Below are 24597 nucleotides of genomic sequence, written 5' to 3'. Positions count from 1 at the left end.
AAAAAAGGAAAATGTGGTCTATTCATATAATGGAATATTATTCAGCCATAAAAAGGAATGACACATTCATACATGTTACAACGTGAATGAACCTCAAAAACACTGTGCTAAGTGAAAGAAGCAGTCACAGAAGACCACATATTGTGTGATCCCATTTACACGAAATGTCCAGAATAGGTAAATTTATAGGAACAGAAAGCAGATTACTGGTTGCCTAGAGTTGTGATGGGGGAAGTGACTGGTGACTGCTAATGGGTTCAAGTTGTGTTTTTAGGATGGCAAAAATGTTTACAAACTGATTATGGCAATGGTTGCACAACTCTGTAAATATACTATCGGTGAATTGTATATTTTAAATTGGTCACCTTTATGGTATGTGAATTATGTCTCAACAAAGCTGTTAAAATAAATTGAGATTAACTTACTAATATAATAAAATGCAATATAATATAAACTTGCTGTGGAGACATTTTTCTAACAAAGATGAAAATCCAAAAGATATAATGAAATTATATATATAAATGTGATTTCATAGAACTAAAGCAAAATGAAGACACCAACATTTTGATTCCAACAAAATATACGCAATGTAACTGTAAAAATCCTCTGTCCCTCATTTGCAAAGAACTCCTAAAGATTGATCAGAAAATGACAAACAACCCAATATAAAATGGGGGAATAATATAAATAGGAAATGCCAAGAAGAAAAAAATGCAGTGTCCAAAAACATAAGATGGGCAAACTCAGCTATCTAAAAAGTGCTAATTAAAACAACGAGATTTACCGTTTTCATCCATCAGCTTGGCAAAAATTAAGAAGTGTGATAATATCTAAGACTAATGAGGATGTGGAAAAATCGGTATGTTGTTTTTCAGATTGTTAATTGTTAAAACTCTTTTGGAGTATCTAGCAAAATTTTAAACCATAAATCCATAAATTCCACATTTTGAAATTTTATGTAAAAAAAAGCACTAAATCTTAAATACATACACACAGGCTATGTGTATGCCCGTGTGTATGTACGTCTGTGTGTATGCATGCGTGTGTATGTATGTATGTATACACACACACAGAGAGAAGTGTTTGTTATATATGGCTTTGCTTTTAAGTGCAAAACCCTTGAACCAATCTGGATGGCCATCAGTTGAATAGGATTTAGCCACTCCATAATTGTTATGGCACATCTACTAGAAAGATTGAGTTAGGTCTATGTGTATTAACTTGGAGTAATGTTCATGATATCATCTTTAGAGAAAAAGTCAGCTGTAGAATAGAGTGTGCTGTGTTATTCTATCTTTGTAAAAAAAAAAAAAAAGTATGTATGTTGCTGACTGCCTTTCTCCTCCCCCAGGATCTGCAACTGATGAAGGAAAGGACTTTTGTCTGTTTTGTTCATTGCCATATCGCTTGTGCCTAGAACAGTGCGTGATACATAGTAGGTGCTCAAAAAATTTTTAAATTCGATGAATATAATGGATTGTCTATTTTTGTAGGAGCAAGAAGAGGGAAGAAATGTGCACTCTGGGCTACCAATTTCAGTTGCCTCTGGGGAAAAGGATTATTAAGAAGGAGAGGGAGAGAAGATCATTAGCATTTTCTGTATACATCTTTGTTTGGTCTCACTTGTTAGCAACAAACATACTCATTTTATAATGAAAACTTCTTTAAAAGATCACGTTGAATAGAGAAAAGGAAGATAAGCTATGGATGCCATCACATGGAGGGACACTCAACTCTTGTCATTATACACTTCTGGGTAGAGAAGAGACCAAGAGGCAAGAGCACACAGGGCTGTTTGGGGGACAGGGAGCGCTGTTGGGTGTGGGACTGGGTGGATGTGGGGACCGTCTTTTCTTTACATTCAGTTAGAGGCTGCTCGTGGATACTGATTGCTTTACCCGTTTAAAGAGACATATGAATTGAAAATTGCTCCTCTTGGTTTCAAATATGAATGCATTCACCACTTGGTGTCTGGAACTAATTCCATTGTGTTTATACCAATGAGTAACCAGTAAGTAGTTGTCTTCACTCTCGTGGCCGCTCTTAGTCACTCTGGACTGTTTCTACTTGGTCACCAGTACCGGCGCTCAGAATTCTCCTTAGAGCATGCACACCTTTGGTAAAGAGGCCTCGAGCACGTTGTCCTAGTTACTTGGTACTGGAAAAATCGAGGGGTCATATCACAACACAGTTTGATGTAAGCTCCTCGATTGCTGCCTTCTTCATAATAATTAGAAGCAGAAAATACAGTAACAACCTGATTAAAGAAAAAGAGGGCCAGGTTCACATAGAGTTAGTTCTCAAAAGGTCTTTCAATAAAAGCAGAAATAGCTCAATTCCTAAAAAAGCAAAAATCAAACAAAGTTCCAAATCCATCCAAATTATCCAAGTCTGACAGGATTTTCTGTGATTCCACTGGAGAGCAACAAGGCTTTGAAATCAGTGTCCCCAGGAATACTAACTTCCAGCCACTCATCCCCATAGTGCATAGCCTTGCAATCCTGTGTACAATTTCAGTTCCGTGTCTTAGAATTCTACTTAACGCTTGGTTTTGCAAATTCTAATTTTCCAAGCGGGTAAAGCCTTTGTTTTCTTTCCTTGTGATATTTGAGTGTTCAAAATAAAACTCCTCTACTCTCAGTCTTTTTCTTTTGCTTAAAGCTGCCTGATGTAGAGGGCTTGGGGCCCTCTACAAAACCAGTCCTTTAAGGGCAGAGAAAATAGTGGCCAGAATACAGAGTGGCCAGGACCACTCTGCTGGGAAGGAACCAGCCTTGGGGCCATGGTGGGGGATGGCAGGGTAACCCTTGTCCTTGACAGGCAACCTGGCTCGGGCTCAGTTCTGCCCTCATCAGCCTGCTACTTCAGACAAGCTATTTTCTCTCTGTTTTCTCAGTACAAAGAAACCTTAAATAATTCTTGCCTTCACTATCTCACAACATTAGCAGGAGCCGAAAGTGAACTAATGGAGTGAAGAAAAGCGAAAGTCTTGAAATAGAAAGAGATGCCACACGATTTGGTATCCTGTTTTATTTATTGTTATTCTCTGGTAGAAAAGGGACATCCCAAGACAGCTTGGAACAAGAAACCAGTTCCTGAGCCCTCTTCCGGCCTTACCAGACACCTGTGAAGGAGCGCATCACACTCCATTCCAGTGGCTGCAGCTAAACTGACCACAGCAGGTGGCTCGCTAGAGCTCACCGACTCCGTGAGTAGAAGGGACGTGGCTTCTGCGGCTCTGTCCTGCACAGGGCAAGTACAAAAGGTGAAAGAGAGCAACCTGGATCTGTTGCTGCCTTTGACGTGCTCTGTGAGGGTAAGTACATTCTTAACCGCGCTGGACCGGAGAGTTGCCTTTCGATTAGTAAAGAAGAAAGGCTGTCTGTGGGTGTACTTAGAGCTACACGTCAGAATTTCTATCTCTGGGATTCAGGAAGATCAGGGAAATAAGCCAAATATCTCTTAGGGTGAGGCACAGTGAGTCCCCTTCAAACAACCTGTGTGAACCCTGTAGTCTCCTGTTTCTGTCTACCAAAGCATGGCCTCCTGTTTTGGTCCTGGGGAAGACACCTTCCCATGGGCCTCTAGGTAAGATGCATCCCGTGATGAAAGAGTGTTTGGGGCAAGGGTGTGTGTGATGATGTCACCAACAATGTTAGCTTACCTTCCCATCGTGGCAGATTTCATACCCTTCGGGCTTACATTCATGAGACCTAATGAGCATCTTCAACTGGTATTTATTAAGAACCTTGGAGGTAATATCTGGTCCAAAATAGCAGCCCCCTCCTCGACTTGTGTTTGGGTAACAGCCTCTCTTGTCTCTGGGATCACTCCACAGAATATCGATAACCTTTAAACAACAAACCAGATTAGGCCACTAGTTATAAGTGAGAGTCTATCTTTCTAGATTCCAACTTATTTGCCAGAAATATCAACCCAAGTTATCCCAGAGTCTGTTTCTCATTCCTCCTTCAAACTTGTTTCAGACTCATCTCCTCCATGAATCTTTTCCACACTAATTGTAATGCCCATAGCCACTGTGGTCCCTTTCTGCTCATCCCCAATAACCAGTGCAGCCATACTTCATAATCATGAAGAATCAGCCCTTGCTTTTGTTTGTCTTTAAAAATCTCATCATGATTGTTTCACAATTGCTGAATCTACCAAGGTCTTTTCTCTCTCTCTTTTAAAAAATTTTTATTTATTTATTTGAGAGAGTGAGAGTGAGCAAGCACAAGCATGGGGGGGTGGGGGGGAGGCAGCAGCAGAAGGAGAGGGAGAAGCAGGCTCCCCGCAGAGCAAGGAGCCCGATGCAGGGCTCGAGCCCAGGACCCTGGGATCATGACCTGAGCCGAAGGCAGACCCTTAACCGACTGAGCCACCCAGGTGCCCCTCAAGGTCTTTTCTCTTAAAAGAACTTCATTGTCATGTTCCAAGAAGAAAGCAGCTCCCCACAATGAACACACATTAGAGGTTCTTAATATGTTCAAAGAGACAAGGTAGGTCTCCCAGCTGTGGCTTCGGCCCTGGTTTTTCTCCTGTAGAGCAGATAGCATGAGGAAGACTTTTTCCCACCACAAATACAGACAAGTGTTCATCCAAGAATACTTCCTAAGTCATCTCCTTCCCTTTCTGTCCCATTGATAAGAACATTCTCAGTTCCAATAACTGGTTCCCACAATGTGTCCTCCTAAATCCACAAGTATTTTATTAGCATAACATTTCCTTTTGGGGCTGAAAGAGGAAAATGCAGCCTACATGATGTCCAAGACTGAAGATCCAAGTTTCTAAGAATATTTTTCATTGTTCTTATCTACATATAATGTTTCTTTATCTAAACTCCTATAGGAGTTTAAGCAGTAGTGAGAAAAACTAGCTTTGTCACTAAAGCTGTACAGCCTCGAGAAAACTCTCTGGGTCTCTGTTTCCAGATCTTTAAAATCAGGGGTTTGGGCCGGGTTACTTGTAAAGTATCTCAAAGTTCCAACAGACTATGATTCTAAGAGTCTGTCTTTTCCACGTTTTTGTTCTGCAGGCTTGAAGGAGCACACATTTTAAGTTCTGCAGTTACTCAAGCGAGTCCAAGTCAGGTCTTAACAAGAGAACCAGAAGTGGTTGTCCCAGTAAACTGGACTGTACACCGATTTATAGGTTTGGTTTTGAAGGGGAGCTAGAAATAAGTGAGGAAGAAGACAGTGAGGTGAAGAGAAGAAGAGAACTGGTAGGAGAACTCTGGAATGAGAAGCACTTGGTCAGAGCCTGTAACAACCCTCCATCAGGCACAAACCAGACACTTAGGGAATTTTTGATGATTGACTGCAGTGAGAGTTAAAACCACCCAAAGTAGATTCAGACCAGGATTCTCCTTTTTCCCCTACCTCACTCCCCCATTGGCACAATCCTACTCTACAAATAAATACAATGGAGCCCATTTGCCTTGCTGGTGTTTATGACAAAACAAACACTTGCCTTATCATATCTGGCTCTTAGACCATGAACTCATGTTTGGGGGTCCTGATTTGACCTTTAGTGTAATGAAGGCAGAAACACAGAACACAAGGAATTGTGTTTTATAAGGAGGGGATTAAGTTTTAAATTCTCACATGAAATGCAAATCATTTATAGCCAAAATTACCCCCGGAACACCTCTTAAATGACCCTCAATGCACACTATACATGCTTTGTATATCCATTCCTATACAATAATACGGATGTGTGAATATTTTATATATGTGATAATGTATCATGGGATAAATAACCTTTGTGAAAATAAAATTTTACATACTTTTCTCCTTTTTGTCGCATACATGTAGTTGAAATTTACACAAATTCAGTGTATACAGTGGACTCTGTTGAACTAGAAAAAACACTGACCAAGGAGTTAGTTCCTCAAGCGTCACCTGTGTCACCTTGGGCAAATCATTTAACCTATTTGAGCTTTAGTTGGCTCATCAATGAAATGAGAAAGATAAATCTAACATTCATTTTTCTTTGACTCAAAGGGGGTATGAGTTTTATAGAAATGAATGTCTTCAGAATTATCCATTCCATAAGTTTGCATTTCTTTTTTCTGTCTAGAACTCATTCACTTGACTCGGTTTACCCAGACTGTGGCTATAATACAGATTTGATCCTGAGGCCCTTTGTTGGTAAAACAAATTCCTCAGCAGAGACAGTCTCTTTCCTTCCAACATCCTCTCCTCTGAAATGCAAGGGCCTTGTGAGTGGTAAGTGCATGAAAGAACAGTTATTTACAACATTCCTTCCTGAAAATTTTCAAACCAAAAATTGGAAAAGTTTTACTGAATGACAGTTTTTATAGGGCCTGGTCAACAAAAATCTATCTGTGTCTCAGCCTTTAAACCTCCTAAATCCAGAATAAATCCAGCAAGAAGTGCCCTGTGCTTGTCTGCAGCTCTAAATAATCCAGTTCCCAAAAGTATGCTTTGGGGGAGAGTTAATAGCTCTGAAAGGTGTACCTAAATGCTTCTCTTCTAAGACACTAATACTATAGATTTGCTATTCTTTTGTATTTTCCCTTGGTGATGTGTCCTCCTTCCAGCTTTTGAACATGTCGTTTTAAAAGCTGTGCTCAACCCAAACCTTCCAGCGATACCTAAACTGCTTCAGATGCCTACTCCTTGTTTACCCATTGTCTCACTGGATGAGGACACACCAGAGCAGTTCATTTTCTTCTTGAGACCTCCTATCACTTTGAAGTCATCTTTCCCTTCAGAAAAGGAGCACGGGCATTAAAGGCAGACCTGGAATCACATCCTGCTCTGTCGCGCAGTGACTAGCCAAGTGACTATGACCAAGCCGTTTCACTCTTGGGAGCCTGCACAATGAGGCCAACTACCCTATTTAAAATTACAACTCTGTCCTCTACCTCCAGTTCTCCTGATACTCCTAATCTTGTTCTAGTTTTAATTTTTTTTCCCATAGAACCTCTCACTTAGCATATTATATAATTTACTTGCTTTTTGTTATATTATTATTTAACTCCTCCCCCTAGAATGTAAGCTTCATGAGGTAATAGATCTTTGGTCACTGACATTCTCAAAAGCCTAGAACAGTGACTGACACATAGCAGGTGTTCAATAAATACTTATTAAATGGACGAATTAAGAGAAGGGAGTCACTCAGGAAATAAATAATAAACCTCTCTGGTCTTCTTGTTGCAAGTCTGTCCTAAAGGAAGGGTATCATGCTTGTCTCTATACAGTGACATAGCTATGAGTACATATATCCCCCACATCTCTGTGAACATAAGATAAAACTTAAATTATAGCACTCAGCCAAGAATTACGCACTTCTGTGAGTAGGGGACAAATAAAGAGCCTATGACCTTTATTATAACATAGCTCATAGCTATTGAGAAATAAAGTATGAAATCTGTTTTTATCTGGAAATTTCAACTCTAGCTAACTAAAGTATGCATACCCACTTTGTACCAGCAACTGAGAGAAGAAAACTAAGGGTACAACTGAAATTATTAAAATATTGGGAATGAGGGGTGCCTGGGTGGCTCAGTCGTTAAGTGTCTGCCTTCAGGTCAGGTCATAATCCCAGGGTCCTGCGATCGAGCCCTACATTGGGCTCCCTGCTCAGCGGGAAGCCTGCTTCTCCCTCTCCCACTCCTCCTGCTTGTGTTCCTGCTCTCGCATCTCTCTCTCTCTGTCAAATAAATAAATAAATAAATAAATAAAATCTTTAAAAAAAAATATTGGGAATGAGATTCTGGTCCATTTTACCCTGTCTCAGCTCTAGTTATGTACATGGAGACTGCAAGATGCCTCGTCTATATTGTTGGGGTGGTGGGAAGTTTTATTACAGAATAATGACCCCCAGTCTCCTCCCTCCCACTTCTTAAGGCTCCATCTCTCTAGAATTCTAAACTTATCTAGGCTTCCAGAGGCCAGAATTTTCTTTTTGTGAAACTCCAATCTCTTTGGCATCATCCTTTTTATTCACCATCCTAGAAGTGCTTGTTCTAACCTTTGGTCTTTGGAATTTGGATGTCAGAATTTAAGGAAGCATCCTTTCCAACTTGCTATAAGTTGTCTCTTGTATTTACTTGATTTTTAAATACTTTGGATGCACAAGCCATTGATGAATTCTATTTCTCTCCCACTACCCCTTCTCCCTCCCTCTCTATCCCCTCAGCTCTCTCTTTCTCCTCATTGATTAGAGGATATTTTACAACAGAAATCACATTTTAGTCAACATTTTCAGCAGTCAAGGTATAAGAGTACAGAGTCAAGAAATAGAGCCTTCTTAGAGCTAAGCAATTAGAAGAAGGCTGATGGTTCCACGATACTAGCAGCAAGAGCAGACCAGACAGAAGTTTCACAGACAGAATCTGAGAAAGGGGCAGATGAGAAGAGCCCTCCTAGGGCCAGAATAAGCCTCAAGGATTGTCATACCCTGCCCCTGCAAAGGAGACTGACTTTAATGGGATCAGATTGTGGAGCTATTTGTGAGCCCCAGGGCATTGTTAAGAACAATAGCCCAATCAGCTAGCAATTAGCGAAGGCTAACAGCTGGGTATGAGAGGCAGATGGGCCAAAGCTTAAAGGGGAAGTCAGGGAAAGAGACAAAGAGAGCCTACCTAAAACTACAATGACCCCCAGGAGTCAGGGAAGACACACTGAGAGGTCACAGACTTCACTGAACTAGTCAAGACAAGCCCTAAACAAATAAATGAGTGAAAACGCAAATAACAACAAGCCCCAGAGAAGCATGGGAGTAACAATCTAGAGTTACTACAATATGTTACTTAAAATGCCCAGTTTTCAACAAAAAAGTTACAAGACATGCAAAGAAAAAAATACACAGGGAAAAACAAGCAGGCAATAGAAATTGCCTTTGAGGGGATTAGATGTTGACTTAGCGGACAAAGATTTCAAAGCAACTATTATAAATATATTCAAAGACAGATAAATACATTCAAAGACAGACAGATATGGATATATATAGATACAGCACTCCACTCAACAGGAATGGAATACGTTTTCTTCTTAAGAGCACACGGAGCATTCTCCAAGATAGACCATACACTACCCATTAAAAAAAACCTCACTGGGCGCCTGGGTGGCTCAGTCGGTTGGGCGACTGCCTTCGGCTCAGGTCATGGTCCCAGGGTCCTGGGATCGAGTCCCGCATCGGGCTCCCTGCTCTGCAGGGAGCCTGCTTCTCCCTCTCCCACTCCCCCTGCTTGTGTTCCCTCTCTCGCTGTGTCTCTCTCTGTCAAATAAATAAATAAAATCTTTAAAAAAAAAAAAAACCTCACTATGTTTTCAAAGGATTTAAATCATATAAAGTATGTTCTCCAACCAAAACTGAATTCAAGTAGAAAGCAATAAGAGAAAGAAATATGAGAAATTCACAAATATGCAGAAATTAAATAACATGCTGCTAAATAATCTATGGGTTAAAGAAGAAATCACAAGGGAAATTAGAAAATACTTTGAGATGAATGAAAATGAAAGCACAACACCACAAAATTTACAGGATGGAGCTAAAGTAGTAGTTACAGGGAAATTTATAGCTTCATTACAAAAGGCAAGAGATCTTGAATCAATGACATTACCTTTCACCTTAGGAAACTAGAAAAAGAAGAGCAAACTAAATCTAAAGCAAGCAGAAAAAGGAAATAATAAAGATGAGAACAGAAATAAATGAAGGAAAGAATAGCAAATAATAAAGGAAGTCAATAAAACCAAATATTGGTTCTTTGAAAAGATCAATAAAATTAGCAAACCTTAGTGAGACTGACCAAGAAAAAAAAGAGACTCAACTTACTAAAATTAGGAATGAAAGAAGTGACAGCACTACTAACTTTATATATATATATTTAAATATATATATTACAGACAACTTTAGGCCAACAAATTAGATAAATTAGATGAAATGAACAAATTCCAAGGAAGAGAAACTGTCAGGACCACCAAGATAAAAACCACTCAAGAAGAAATACAAAATCTGAATAGAACTATAGCAAGAAAAAGATTGAATTAGTAATTTTTAAAATTCCTACAAAGAAAAGCCCAGGCTCAGATCATTTCATTGATGAATTCTACCAAACATATGAAGAAAAATTATTATCAGTCCTTCACAAACACCTCCAAAAACTGGAAGAGGAGCTAATGCTTCCCAACTCATCCTATGAGGCCAGTCTTATGCTAATACCAAAGATATCACAAGAAAAGTACAGAACAATACCCCTTATGAATATAGATGTAAAATCCTTAAAAAAATCAGCAGGGACGCCTGGGTGGCTCAGTCAGTTGGGCATCTGCCTTCGGCTCGGGTCATGATCCTGGAGTCCTGGGATCGAGTCCCAGGATGGAGTCCTGGGATTGAGTCCCGCATCGGGCTCCCTGCTCAGCGGGGAGCCTGCTTCTCCCTCTGCCTGCAGCTCCCCCTGCTTGCGCGCTCTCTCTCTCTCTCTCTCTCTGATAAATAAATAAAATGTTTAAAAAAAAAAAATCAGCAAACTGAAGCCAGCAACATATAAAATGGATTACACACCATGACTAAGTGGGATTTATACCAGGAATGTAAGGTTGGTTTAAATCAATCAATGTAATACACCATATTGATAGAATAAAGGGGAAACCCCACACAATCATCTTAATAGATACAAAAAAAGCATTTGACAAAATCCAGCACTGTTTCACGATAAAAACGTTCAACAAAGTAGGCACGGAAGGGACCCTCCTCATGATGAAGGGCAGCTAATATACAAACAAACAGCTAATACACTTAATGGTGAAAGACTGAATGCTTTCCCCTAATATCAGGAATAAGACAAGGATGTCTACTCTCACCACTTCTATTCAACGCTGTAGTAGAGGTTCTAGACAGGGTAATTAAGGAAGAAAAAGAAATAAAAGGCAGACAGCTTGGAAAGGAAGAAGCAAAATTATCTTTATTCACAGATAACATGCTCATGTATATAAAAGTCCCAAGGAATCCACTAAAAATCATTAGAATGAATAAACAGGCTTATCAAGGTTCACAACATGAGATCAGTATACATAAGTCAACTATATTTCTAAAGGTAATTTAAAAAACAATTCTATTTTACAATAGCATTGAAAGTACTTCGGAATATTTATTTTCAACTTGAGCATAACAAGCGCCTCAGTGTACATTATTACAAAACACTGTTGAAATTAAAGATCTAAATACATGGAAAGACATTCCATGTTCGTGGAATTGGAGATATAATATCGTTAAGATTGCAATAAGAACACAGATTCAAAGCAATCCCAGCTGTTTCTTGGTAGAAATTGACAAGCTGTCCCTAAAATTCATATGGAAATTCAAAGGACCCAGAACAGTCAAAACAATCTTGAAAAAGAACAACAAAACAACCCACATTTCCCACTTTCAAAACTTTCTACAAAGGTATAGTAATCAGGGCGCCTGGGTGGCTCAGTTGGTTAAGCGACTGCCTTCGGCTCAGGTCATGATCCTGGAGTCCCGGGATCGAGTCCCGCATCGGGCTCCCTGCTTGGCAGGGAGTCTGCTTCTCCCTCAGATCCTCCCCCCTCTCATGTGCTCTCTTTCTCATTCTCTCTCTCTCTCAAAAAAAGATATAGTAATCAAAACTGTGTAGTACTGACGTAAGGATTGACATATAGATCAGGGAGTAGAACTAAGAGTCTAGAAATAAGCCTTCATATTTATGGTCAGTTGATTTTTGATAAAAGCGCCAAGAAAATTCAATGAGAAAAGTCCTTTTAACAAGTGGTATTGGGATACCCGGATATCCACATGTAAAAGATTAAAGCTAGACCTCTACCTCCCACCTTACACAAAAATTAACTCAAAATGGTTACCCAAATGGAAGAGCTTAATCTATAAAATTCTTAGAAGAAACTACAGCAATAAATCCTCATGACTTTGGGTTAGACAATGGCGTCTTAGATACAACACCAAAACAGAAAAAAAACATAATATTAGATTTCATCAAAATTAAAAACTTTCGTGCTGCAAATAATACCATCAAGAGAGGGAAAAAATAGTCCACAGAATAGGAAAGAATACCTGCAAATAATATATCTGAGAAGGAATTTATATCCAGAATATATGGAGAACTCTTACAATGCAATAATAAAAAGATAACTCAGTTTTTAAAATGAGCAAAGGATCTGTATAGATATTTCTCCAAAGACATACAGATGGCCAATTAGCACATGAAAAGATGCTCAACATCATTAATCATTAGAGAAATGCCAAAACCACAACAAATCAAAACCATAATGAGATTCCACCTCACACCCACTAGGACAGCCATAATCAAAAGGAGAAGATGTGAAGAAATTGGAACCTTCATACATTGGTAATGGAAATGTAAAATGGTGCAGCCACTTGGGAGAACAGTTTGGAAGTTTCTCAAAACGTTCAACTTAGAATTATCTTATAACCGAGCAATTCCACTCCTAGGTATAAAGCAAAGAGAAATGAAAGCATACATCCACAGAAAAACTTGTATGTGAATGTTTATAGCAGCACTATTCATAATAGCCAAGAAGCAGAAACAACTCAAATGTCTACCCACTGATGAATGAATAAACAAAATGTAGTATATCCACACAACAGAATATTATTTAGCAATAAAAAGAAACAAAGTACTGATACATCCTACAACATGGGTGAACCTCAAAACATTGAGCTGAGTACAAGAAGCCAGACACAAAAGATCACATATTGTATGGCTCCATTTCTAGAACATGTCCAGAATAGGAGAATCTATAAAGACCAAAAGTAGATTAGTGGTTGCCTAAGGCTGGAGGAGGGGGTGGTTGGGGAGAGAATGGGCAGTGACTAGTAATAGGTATGGAGTTTCTTTTTCAGGCAATGAAAAAGTTCTAAAATTAGATTGTCATGACAGTTGCACAACACGGTGAATATACCCAAACCATTGAATTATATACTTTAAATGAAGGAGTGTATCGCAATGAAGCTATTAAAAGTATAGCGATGAGTTCAGAAGGAAGAATATGCTCTGCTTATAAAGGTAAGTCACTTGTTATGTATCTAAGGGATAACTTCATCTATGCCGCATCTTCACTGCCACGTTGGGGGACACTTTGATACCTACCTGTTCCCATTCATGCTTTGTTAACTGCTCAGAAAGGGATCCATTTGTTTTGAGTTCCCGAGATATAAGAGTTGCACCTACTTTATTTGTCTTCAAGTCAGTATCATGGTCTTCAACTAAGGGAATTGGTGGCATCAGCACAGATTTCATCTACAAAACAAAGTCACACTTTAGCCAAACCCTATGTTTCATGTGCCACATGCAGAAACTTCCGGGCCAGTTGCCACTCTGTCTCTATTGCTGTGCCTCAACCTGACGAAGAACACGTGTTTCTTTCTTTCTTTCTTTTTTTTTTTTTTTTTATTTATTTGACAGAGAGAGAGAGATAGCGAGAGCAGGAACGCAAGCAGGGGGAGCGGGAGAGGGAGAAGCAGGCTTCCCGCTGAGCAGGGAGCCCGATGTGGGACTTGATCCCGGGACCCTGGGATCATGACCTGAGCTGAAGGCAGACGCTTAACGACTGAGCCACCCAGGCGCCTGAACACGTGTTTCTTAAGGCCACTTAGGATCAGGATACTTTGCCCAGCTCCCTGCTAAAGTATCACACCATCATTTTCTCCTGGGAGCCCTGCTAGCCATCCTTTCTTACACCCCCTCCCAGGGAGTTTAAAGAATTCTAAACTAGAATCTCAGTTTATAGAATCTTCCTTCTCTGTCCCTCTGCATTGACACCCCCACCAACCCACCCACCTTACAAAATGCCTTTAATGAACCTAGAAGGAGGTTGTCATGAAGTTCCCCCAACCCAACTCCCCACCGCCATTAACAATTCTACCACAACAGCAGGCATAACCCAGGAAGCATGGTCATCCCTACACTTAGAGGGTCCTAAGGGATGGGGAAGTGGAGAAAGTGGGAAAGATGTAAAATTGGACTTGAAAATCTACTTTTGTATTTCATTTGGTAGAGTTCCAAAGGCTTAAACCTACTACTTTTGCTACAGTTCAATTGTATTTAATACAACAAGTATGTGCTGCCAATTCAACCTCACTCTAGGAGGGGTAGAAGACACAGAAAGTACACAAGTCAAATTTCTATCTTTAAAACCAGGCTTATGAGTAGGTGGAACGATGACCCCCAAAGGAGGTGAAATTTGGTTTCCTGGGAAAACTCCTGGCCCAAAAACTTCTCCCCAGGGGGTGTCTTGGCGACTAAAAATCAAACTTCGGTTCCAAGTATCAGGAAAGAGAGGAGAGAGTTGGAGGGAGAGAGCTTTGTGTTCAGAACTTACTCTATGCTGTTTTCTTCATCTAAGTAATTCTATTTAAGCCTCCTAACAACTCAATATAGTAGGTATTTTTTGCTTCCATACACAGGTGCAGAAACTGAGGCTTAGAAGGCTCAGGATGAGAAGAAGTTAGCAATAATACTATCTTTCATATGTACATAAAGGTATAAGGGCTCCAGAAACTCAAAGTGAATAGGGGTCACCTTTCTGTCTATATCAAATTAAATTCCAGTTCTAGACTCTACTTGCCTAGATTGGTTGGAAGTTGACTATCAGTCTTGAGGGGTAAGGGTTCAGGTTTCTCACTAGGACCATATACAATCATCTGGTTCCAGAGCTGCTATTGGTCCTCCTATGCCCCTGGTCTTGGGCCTTTGGCTGGGCTCTGGTACAGGACAAAGATAATTCCAGTCACTCTGCAAGGCCCAGCCAAAGGAGCCCTTCACTAAGTATGGGAGCTTTACAGGCCACACACAGACTCTTCCCTTAGAGGTTCTATACACGTTCTTGCTCTGCTTCTGTTGTACTTAATATGATTACTCAGTTTAAAATATTTCCCCCCAAAATACCCTGAGCCATTTGGAATATAAGAGAAGTCATAGCAACTCAGAAATAAACTGCTGTATGATTCCATCTATAATGAGGCACCCAAAGTTGTCAGATTCAGAGACAGAAAATAGCATGGTGGTCACCAGGTGCTAGGGAGAGGGGAGAAGGGAGAGTTGTTGCTCAATGGGTAGAGTTTCCGTTTGGGAAGATGAAAAGTTCTGGAGATGGATGGCGGGGACGGCTGCACTACAATGTGAATGTACTTAACACCACTGAACTGTACACTTAAAAATGGTTAATTAAAGTGGTCAATTTTATGTTATGTATATTTTACTACAACATTAATCTGAAATTTTAATTTTTAAAAATCAGGATTTTCACTTTTAGGAACTACATGAAATGCCAACATTTCCTCGTTTTCCACTTTCATCATGAAGGTAAAAAATATATATCTGCCTTATTTAGAAGTTACCCATTCATTTCTTTATCTTGCCATCATAGATTTTCTTAAAATTTATACTAATTTTTGCAGTTACGACAACTACTAAAACGCAAATGAATACAAAATAATAAATGAAAAGAGGTATATATATACCCCCTTACAAAACTCTGCGACATTTATGTAAACATTTCTTACTTTGTTTCTTTCTATACGGTGGAGCAAATTTAAGTCTGTGGACTCTGATATCCCACCATGTATGACCAGGATTTCATTGTCAATGATTGTACCAATTGGGAGCCAGGTATAGACGTCTTCTAAGATTTGTAAGATTTTCTTTCCATGCATCTGTAAGTAAGAATTTGAGTAAGTTTTGGTTTTTTGGTAAGTTCAAGTTTATCACAAAATGCAACAGCTTTCATGTGAGGCAAAGGAGCAAAGGAAGTCGGCATGGAGTCACTAACCCACCAGCATGCATTAATCATGTCTTTTTATTCTGTTTGTTTGTTTGTTTGTTCTATATTTTTGATACTTGGACATCTTGGTGCCTTGCTGACCCTGGAGGAGAGATTGCTCCTCCCAGAGCTAGCTAATGCCTAGAAATTGTCATGAGTTGCCCTTCATATGCAGATGAGAGTGCCTTTCATATGCAAACCAACCAATCCAGAGCCCACACCCAGACTCACTCAGGGAGTACAAATCTCTTCCTTTAAGATAGTCATTTCTGTATCTGCATGTTTTACCATAAAACAAATCCTGGGTACCTTTACAACAATAGAATATGTTTGTATCTGTGCTGAAACTAACACAAAGGTCACAATGAAACAGCTTGGTTTGGTCCAGGAAGAAAATTAGGCCTCGGGGCGCCTGGGTGGCTCAGTTGGTTAAGCGACTGCCTTCGGCTCAGGTCATGATCCTGGAGTCCCAGGATCGAGTCCTGCATCGGGCTCCCTGCTCGGCAGGGAGTCTGCTTCTCCCTCTGACCCTCCTCCCTCTCATGCTCTCTGTCTCTCATTCTCTCTCTCTCAAATAAATAAATAAAATCTTTAAAAAAAAAAAAAATTAGGCGTCTACCCTGGCCAGGGCTTCCTGCTGTGCTTTTATTTTTACCCATCACCCTTTCCAAAGGCTCTTTTTTTGTAGTTCTATGTATAAACAGCAAAGAGAATGCATTAAAAAAAAAAAAAAAAGTCCAAGTCTTACCTTATATTTATGCAAAATTTCTTTTGTGAAGCCATACCTGGAAAAAAAAAACAGTGGTATTTAAACTAATTAAACGTTGATAACGCCTACTTAACGTGAGTCACGCAAAAAGGGGACCCACTGACATCTCATTATCACAAGTGTCAAGAACTCAAGAAACTAGGGTTTAGTTGAAACTCTTACTTACCCAAGTTTTTGCTAGGCATGATGGGAAAGAACAAAAGCAGCCAATGACATCATCCCTACTCGGAAGGAGCTTATAGCATAGTTGGAGAAAGAAGATAAATTTTCATGAAACAATTACAAGGCAACTTAAGAAGTATGTGCTAGGTATAGGATGTGTAGATGCTGCAAGTAGTCAGCGAAATGTGCAGTGGCAGCTGGGGGAAGCTGTGCAGGAGAATGCCTTTCATTTAGAGAGTATTTCTCAGACATCCTAAACCTTATAGTAAATGAATGAAGGCACGGGAAGGGGGCTTGGTGGGGGAGACTGAACTGAGACAAAGAAAAGCCTAGATAGAAGACAACAAGTTGGCCCTTTATACTCTCTCTGATATAGTTCATGTAATGGTATTCAAGATTTTAATAGAAAGAGTCAGGAATTTTCATGCCTGAATAGCAATCATGAAGGGAGCTTTAATGATGGAAATTTTTTTTTTATTACTTTTCTTGCCTAAAGATAATAATATACGTTCTTAAGGCCCAACATAGGGAAGTCAGAACACAGCATATGCATTCCGGGTATCCATGCAAATCACGTCACGTCAGGCTTCTACAGTGTAATGTTATGTTTTCCGAGATGAATTCAGTCCTATACTCACCAAAGGTGTCTATGTTGTTAAATCCAAAGGACACCTTGCAGTCCTCATCTTTCTTGCCCTCCCTGAAGCACTAAATATGGTTGATTACATCATCCTTCTAGAAAACTTCTCTTCTCTTGGATTCTGTGACAATAAACCCTCTTGGTTTTCCTCGTACCTTTCTGGGTATTCTACAATTCCTTTGCAAGTTTTTCTCTGCCTAACCTTGAATGGTGGCTTTCCTTCAGATTCTGTCCTAGGCCCTCTTCTCCCCTTACTTTCTCTCTTGGTAATCTCATCCTTGCCTAGGGCTTTGGGTACTATGTGCCAATATTGCAGGACAATGCTTCAGGCCACACTGCATTCCGAGCTCTGGACACATATACTCAACTACCTAATCAAAAGCACTTCAAATCACCTTACCCCAAAATGAACTTACCATTTTCTCTCATCCCAACCTTTTCTTCTTATCATGTTCCCAATATCAGCGAACAATGCCAATGTACTCCCAAACTCAAGCCGGGAACCTAGAGGTTATCCTTGATTCTCTCCTCTTTCAAGTCCCCCATATCACATTACCAGGCTTTAAACCATCATTGCCTAAACTCCTCTTGAATCTATCTACTTCTTTGCATCTCCATCCCTACTACCTTGGCCTACGTGAGAATCCATCATCTGTCTCTTCAACTACCTCCTAGTTGGCCTTCCACATTCAAATATTTCTTCCTGCTGCATTTAAAACACAAATTTTATGATACTCTTCTATGATTATTTTTGTTGTCCTTAGAAAAAAGTCCAAATTCCTTTGCACGATCCAACCATGTCTTATGTCTCCAGCCCTATTAGGGACCATCCTGTCCCTCAGTCTGTGCTCCTACCCTCCTAAAGTTCTTTCATATAAAAAGTGTTGTCTCAAGCTCTGCCTAAGTTGTCCCCTCACTGTGGGATATCATTTCTCAGCCAATACCATGGCTGTTTCTGAATTGCCTAATTCATCCTCAGGTCTCGGGCTGATACTATACTTCTATGGGAGAACCTTCTATCACCCCCCCCAGACAAGTTAGGTCCCCACTTTATAAACTCATCATACTTGAAAAACCTGTTCAACCTAAGTCTTCCCTGCTAGATGTAAACTCTGTGAGGGCAGGGGCCATGTCTCTTTCATTAACAATCACAGACACTAGATAAACATGATTGGCTAACTGAATAAATGAAAGGATAAGTGGCATGCCCAAATAAAAGTACCGAGCTACATTACATATAAGGGAGCTCGGATAACAGTCTGGGATTTTTTTCATCATAGTCTTAGCATCTGCTTCCATACCTGAAAAATTAGAACTGAAAGTCAGTACTCAAGCCAGGGGGTGAAACTGCCCCAAACACAAAACTAATCAGTTGCTGAGCTTTGATCAAGGCACCCAAAAACCTAGAACCCAAAGCATGAGACACGTCATGCCTTCTACTGCCCTAGAGCAAACTGGTAAAGGAGGGGCGAAGGAAGAAGAAAGAAGGGAAAGGGGAACATTTATCCCCGACTGTGTCTTTCAGCAAAATTGGGTAAACCATTTAACCAATCTTTATTCCTCAAATCTCCAGTGAGTCAGATAGTTGAAATGCTACATTACAGCTGTTCTCAAATATGTTTATGAACAATTATGCCAGAAGCAATCACCATGTCATAAAAAAATATACACATCAGTGAAAAACACAGTACTAGTTTCTGAGACAACAACTGAGGCAAGCCAAAAGAGTAGCAACAGAATGATCTCATCTAAGCCCGCTCATAGAACCTACCACACCTCCAAAGCTTGCCTAACACATCCATCCAGGAAACAATTTAGCCTGTGATGGGAGGCATGGGAGGAAAAGAAAGAACATAATAGAAGGGAGAAGCAAGGACAGAACTGGAAGAAAGATAGGAAGAAGACTTGGGAGCAACGTATACTCACTCAGTAGAAGACTGAGGTGGTAAATAGAGGTAAGAATTGAGGCCTCCCTTGAGATTCCCCTCATCGCTACTTCTCTACACTCACCTCTAACTCTCTGCTAGGAACTAAACATGGCAGTATTTTTCAGTATGGGAGAAAAGAGGAAATCTAAAGGCCTAGGTTACCTCAGATTCATCATAAAATCTTCATGGTTCCCTCTGTTCAAGTGCAGGTCATTGGGGTAGACAAGAAAACTCACAAACAGGATCATTAGGATCTCTATGGAATGTTTTCCTCGATCTACAAAATCACCATTAAAAATATATGAGTTGCTCCCTGAGGGAAGACCATTCTGTGGAAAGAGGAGAGGGGGAAAAACAAGCAGTTAAAAGAATGTACTTTTAAAGTAAGGCTTTGTACTTAAATGTCCCTGTGAATATGGAGAAAAGAGGCTGAGTCAGTTCCTCCACTGGGAAAAATCTGCTCACTAACTTGAGGTAGTTTCACTCTTCCAGGGCAGGCATCACCTGCAAGGGACCTTGGAAGTGAAGCATTAGCTTTGGATAGGAAGATTCCAGGGGGATGGTGACTGCTCATTCTACCCACTAGCTACTATGAGTTTTCTCTAAAAGGAGCTGATTTTTGTCCTATCAAAAATGGCTAACCTTGGGCGCCTGCATTGCTCAGTCAGTGGGGAGTCTACTTCTCCCTCTGCGCCCCCCTCCAGTGCTCTCACGCATGCTCTCAATTTCTCTCTCAAAAATAAATAAATAAAATCTTAAAAATTTTTAAAAAATGGCTAAATTTATCTCTTTTTTCTCCCTTGAAAAGAGGGAAACTTCCACCCAAGGAAGAACACTGAACCAAGAGCCAAGTCTTTCATTCTAAGAGGCCCTATGTTTAGCTTCTTGGGGCTGTGAATCCCTCAATTTACAAAAGGGGAACAATACTATATCCACTCCCCTCCCCAGATCAAACAAGAGAATGGATATGAAAATACCCAGCAAAGTGTAAGGTACCATGCAACTGCGAGCAGGGCTGATTTATCACCAGTATACTCTGATACAATTGCACCAGGTGTGGATAGCTGGCAGATATTGTGACTGCTCACTGACCAGGCCATATTAGTTGTTAAATATTTTGATTATCACTCCTGAGTATGAGATAACACTTTTAAACACAGTGTTATTAGGAAAAAAACCGGGATCAGGACAAAGGTCTGGTCTTTATAACAGATATTGATTCATTTACTTCTGTACTACTAAACTATAAGACAAAACAAACATGCCAGACCCACCAGGCATATGATACCTGGTAGGGAAATGGTCATGTGCGTTCTATTGCATAGTAAAATAAATTCAAATGTTTAAAAAATACATCACAAAGAGAAAAATTTAAGTACTCATATGTCCAAATGTATGTCCCCCTTCAAAAAAGTTACCTTCAGGAAATAATCTACATATTCTAGTTACGTTAATCTTTTTCAAACTATTTTCAAATTCTTCTTTTTTTAGATTTCAAACTACAAAAGAAAATCTTATGACCTTATAGTCACTGTCCCAGTATTTATATACATTTAAAATTATTCATACCAATATAGTAGAAATGGTTGAAAAAATATATCATACAGGTCACAATATATAACTCAGGGATTCCCCAAATGATCATGTAATGTAACATGTTCTGAAGACAATTAGAAACAAACAAACAAGCAAGCAAGCAGTAGTATAGTGTCCTGGGCCAGAAATAAGAAGACTTATTTGCTAGTCCAGCTCCACTATTACCCATGTGTCCTTGGGTAAATTATTTAATCTTTATGAGCTATAGTTCCCTCATCTGTAAAACGGGGATGATAACTTCCATACTTACCATACAGGGCTACTCTGGAACTTGAATGAGACTGTGTGTATAAAATTGCATGAAAACCATAGAGAACCATACAAATGAGAAGATTCATTTTATTATGACCTCCATGTTATTTCTAATTTTAAGATCCCATTATTTTATATTTTCTTATACATTAATTCACATATCTTTATCACATTGGGCTTAAATAGTGTGAGCCAGTTGCAAAAACATAGGCTATTGCTTATCAAAACTTAAAGAATAAAAGGAAGGATTCTGCATCTCTGATACTCTTCCTTCCCTCAGCCTTCAGCTGGCTGGGATGAGTAAACCAGAGGAATCTGAGGGGTGCTAGAGGCTATTGGCTCTCTTGGGATTCTAGGGAGCTAGAGGAGCAGCAGTAGAGAGCCCTGGGGTGAGAACATGGAAGAACTAGGCCTGAGGGGACCTGTGCATCCCTTGATTAAGGGGAGACCCTGACTCAGAGCATTAGTATGGTCCTGGTTTGGGGGAGAGGGAGCTGGATCTTACTAGAAAAAGTGTAGGGAACTTCATCTCTATTTCTGAAGCTAAAAGAAAACTAACACTTGCATTTAGGGATACCTAGGAACATAGACACTTCCTTTCACACTCTTGATGCAGGAGTAGCAACTGTTGTGCATTCAACTATAGACAGGCTTAATTTAGCTTAAGCAGAGAATAGAAAATGAAAATAACCTAGCACTTAAGGGGATCCAGTAACCAGAGAGGGACAGACCAATCAGATCTGCTAAAGTTCTATCACCTAATGAGCTAGAATTGTTGGAGGACAGAGGAAAATGTTATTTTAAAAAATGAGAGGACAATAAATAAAGAACAAAAAGTTAATAATTCTTGCCATTTAAAGTGTGCTTTCCGAATTTAAAATATCAATAGATTAGAGCTAATTAAAAGAAACGGTGATTGGAAAATACATTATTGACCCGAAAAAGCAAACAGATGAAAAATCTCTCACACAGATTAAAAAGCAAAATGATGGAAATCATAAGGAATGAGTAAGAAATTAGAGTTCAAAGCCAAGAGAACTAATATGCCAATAATCATTCTAGAATGAGGAAAAAGGAACAGATGGAGAAGAGGCAATAATTACATAACGAAGAGAGGGAGATTTCTATGGTTAAAAAGGGACTTCAGCCTGAAGTCTGAAAGAGCTCCTGAATCCTATGCACAATTGATAGGGGAAAAAATATCCCTATTACCTGGTAAACGTCTTAGAAGCTACTAGACAGAAAGAATAAGTTACAAAGAGAAAAGAATCATCCTGGCATTAGACTTCTCATATGCAGTAGTGGGAAGCAGAAGATGGTATAATAAATCTACAAATTAAAGACAGAAAAGGACTGTGACCCAAGAATTCTATATTGGCCAAAACATCATTAACTTCTTAGGGTGATAGATAATATTTGCAGATGTGTAAAGGATCAAATATCAGCAACAACATAGATGATCATCAAAGTAGAAGACATATGTGAGTATGCAGTGATCTAATACCACAAAAGCAATGAACATGTATTGATTGCTTGTTATGTGCTAGACACAGTTTTAGGTGCTAGAAACACAGAGGTAAATAATACAAAGTCCTGCATTCAAGGAGCTTGCATTCAGAGAATATAGCACCCACATGCCCCATAGAGGAAAACATTCAAGAAAATATTCTAACGAAGTAACAGCCAGGGAAAGATCCAAGAGGAACAAATATATTATATAGAATATAGATGTGAACAATGAACAATGAGCCCTCCAGTATATAATTAAATATAAATATAAATCAATAGTGATAATGTGGAACTTGAATTTAAGTACTAAGCAAGGATTCTAGAAATAGAAGAGACATTCTACGAAGAAAAACCTAATAATGGTCAAGAACTAAAAATATGGCATGAGCAGTAACTTGAATTTGCAGGGGAGGTTAGGGGAGAAAAGCAAATTCTCCACAAATCTCATCCCAATAGGGGACACACATGGAAAGTGTGAAAATAAATACATTTATCTTACTGGAGGAGAGAGAAGATAATGGTGGAAGAATAAAGTTATAGATATCTGAGAAATATACACACACATTATTTATCAGAAATGTCAGGAATGGGAAGATAACCACTATTGAATAGAAAAGCACAGTAAAAACACCAAAGAAAACTTCACCAAAACAGCACAAAGAAAAGGGAGAAGATGAAACATAGTGAAATAAGTAGTAAGCAAAGTAAAATAGAAGAAAAATTTTCAAAAATATCTGTTGTTATACTAAATGTGAATGGGTTAAATTCTCCCATCAAAATACCAAGATTACTAGACTATATTAAAATACAAAACTCAGGTATATATAGTTTGTGAGAAACACACATTAAAAAAATAGGTAAAGAGAGGTTGAAAACAAGAGAAAAAGAGAAAACAAGAATGTAAATATTGATATGAGACAGTTTAAGAATTTAAGATTAAAAGTGCTAAACATGATCACAAAGCAACATTACATAATAAAAGACACTTATGAAGAGATACAATTCATGAACTTGTACTCAGTAAACAAAAGAATAAGTTTTTGCTTCATATATTTAACTACAATAAATGCAAGAAGAAACTGTTTAAAAATACAAACACAAATACAAAATTCAGATTGAATTATTGGCTTAAAATAATGTCTACAAATAATGTCTACAAATTCTTGACACTCCGTTTAAAAGGTGAAGCCTAATTTGCCTCTTCTTGTATGTGGGTTGGATTTAGTGATTTGCTTCTAGTAAATTGGAAAAAAAAAAAAAAAAGCAGGAGCGATAGTGTGCAACTTTGGAGACTAAGTCATAAAAGACACTACAGTTTCCTGCCTTCTCTCTCTTTTGCATCACTCACTCTGGGGAAAGCCAGCTGCTATATCATGAGAACACTCAGGTACCCTATGGAGAGGCCCCATGTAGCTGTTCTGCCAATAACCAGTGAGGAACCAAAATGCTGTGCCTGCAGCCCCGTGAGTTAGCAATCATGGAAATAGGTCCTTGAGTCCCAGTCAACCTTTCAGATGAATGCAGCCCTGGTCAATAGTTTGACTGCCACCTCATGAGAGACCATAAGCCAGAACCATTCAGCTAAGCTGCACTCAAATTTCTGACCCACAGAAACTGGGAGATACTAAATGTTTATAGTTTTAAGCCACTAAGTACTGGGGTAACTTGTTACACAGCAATATATAATATACATATTTAGACAGATATATTAGAAACTAAATATGTGGAAAATTAAATATTTAATCAATGAACTTAATTTAATAGGTAAATACAGGAAGAACTTTACATCCTATAGAGAGTATAATTAATTTTTTATATGTCCAAAGAGATTTTATAAGAACGAATCATGTACTTGATTTCAAAGAAATCCTGAATAAATTCAAAATAATAAACATTTCATAGGATATATTCTCATATCATAATCCAATAAAGTTTGAAATAAATAATAAAAATATG

The 24597-nt window shown here is 39.0% G+C and overlaps 1 protein-coding gene across 1 annotated transcript in view; it reads right to left on the bottom strand.

Annotated features, from left to right (window-relative positions):
- The window catches only part of PPEF1 (protein phosphatase with EF-hand domain 1), a 96772-nt gene that overhangs the window by 19994 nt on the left and 52181 nt on the right, over positions 1-24597 (bottom strand). The window contains exons 7-12 of the mRNA XM_064573838.1: positions 19447-19613; positions 16534-16570; positions 15529-15678; positions 13115-13264; positions 3665-3850; positions 2115-2257 (exon numbers count right to left, since the gene is read on the bottom strand). Of these exons, the coding sequence (XP_064429908.1) occupies positions 2115-2257; positions 3665-3850; positions 13115-13264; positions 15529-15678; positions 16534-16570; positions 19447-19613 (833 nt within the window). The remainder of the gene's footprint in view (positions 1-2114; positions 2258-3664; positions 3851-13114; positions 13265-15528; positions 15679-16533; positions 16571-19446; positions 19614-24597) is intronic.

This window comes from Mirounga angustirostris, unplaced genomic scaffold (assembly GCF_029215605.1).
Source record: "Mirounga angustirostris isolate CCGP_5_RB_7025 unplaced genomic scaffold, mMirAng1.0.hap1 SCAF_11, whole genome shotgun sequence".
Taxonomy (NCBI): domain Eukaryota; kingdom Metazoa; phylum Chordata; class Mammalia; order Carnivora; family Phocidae; genus Mirounga; species Mirounga angustirostris.
Note: the sequence above shows the minus strand (reverse complement) of the source record. Positions and strands in the feature narration are given on the sequence as shown.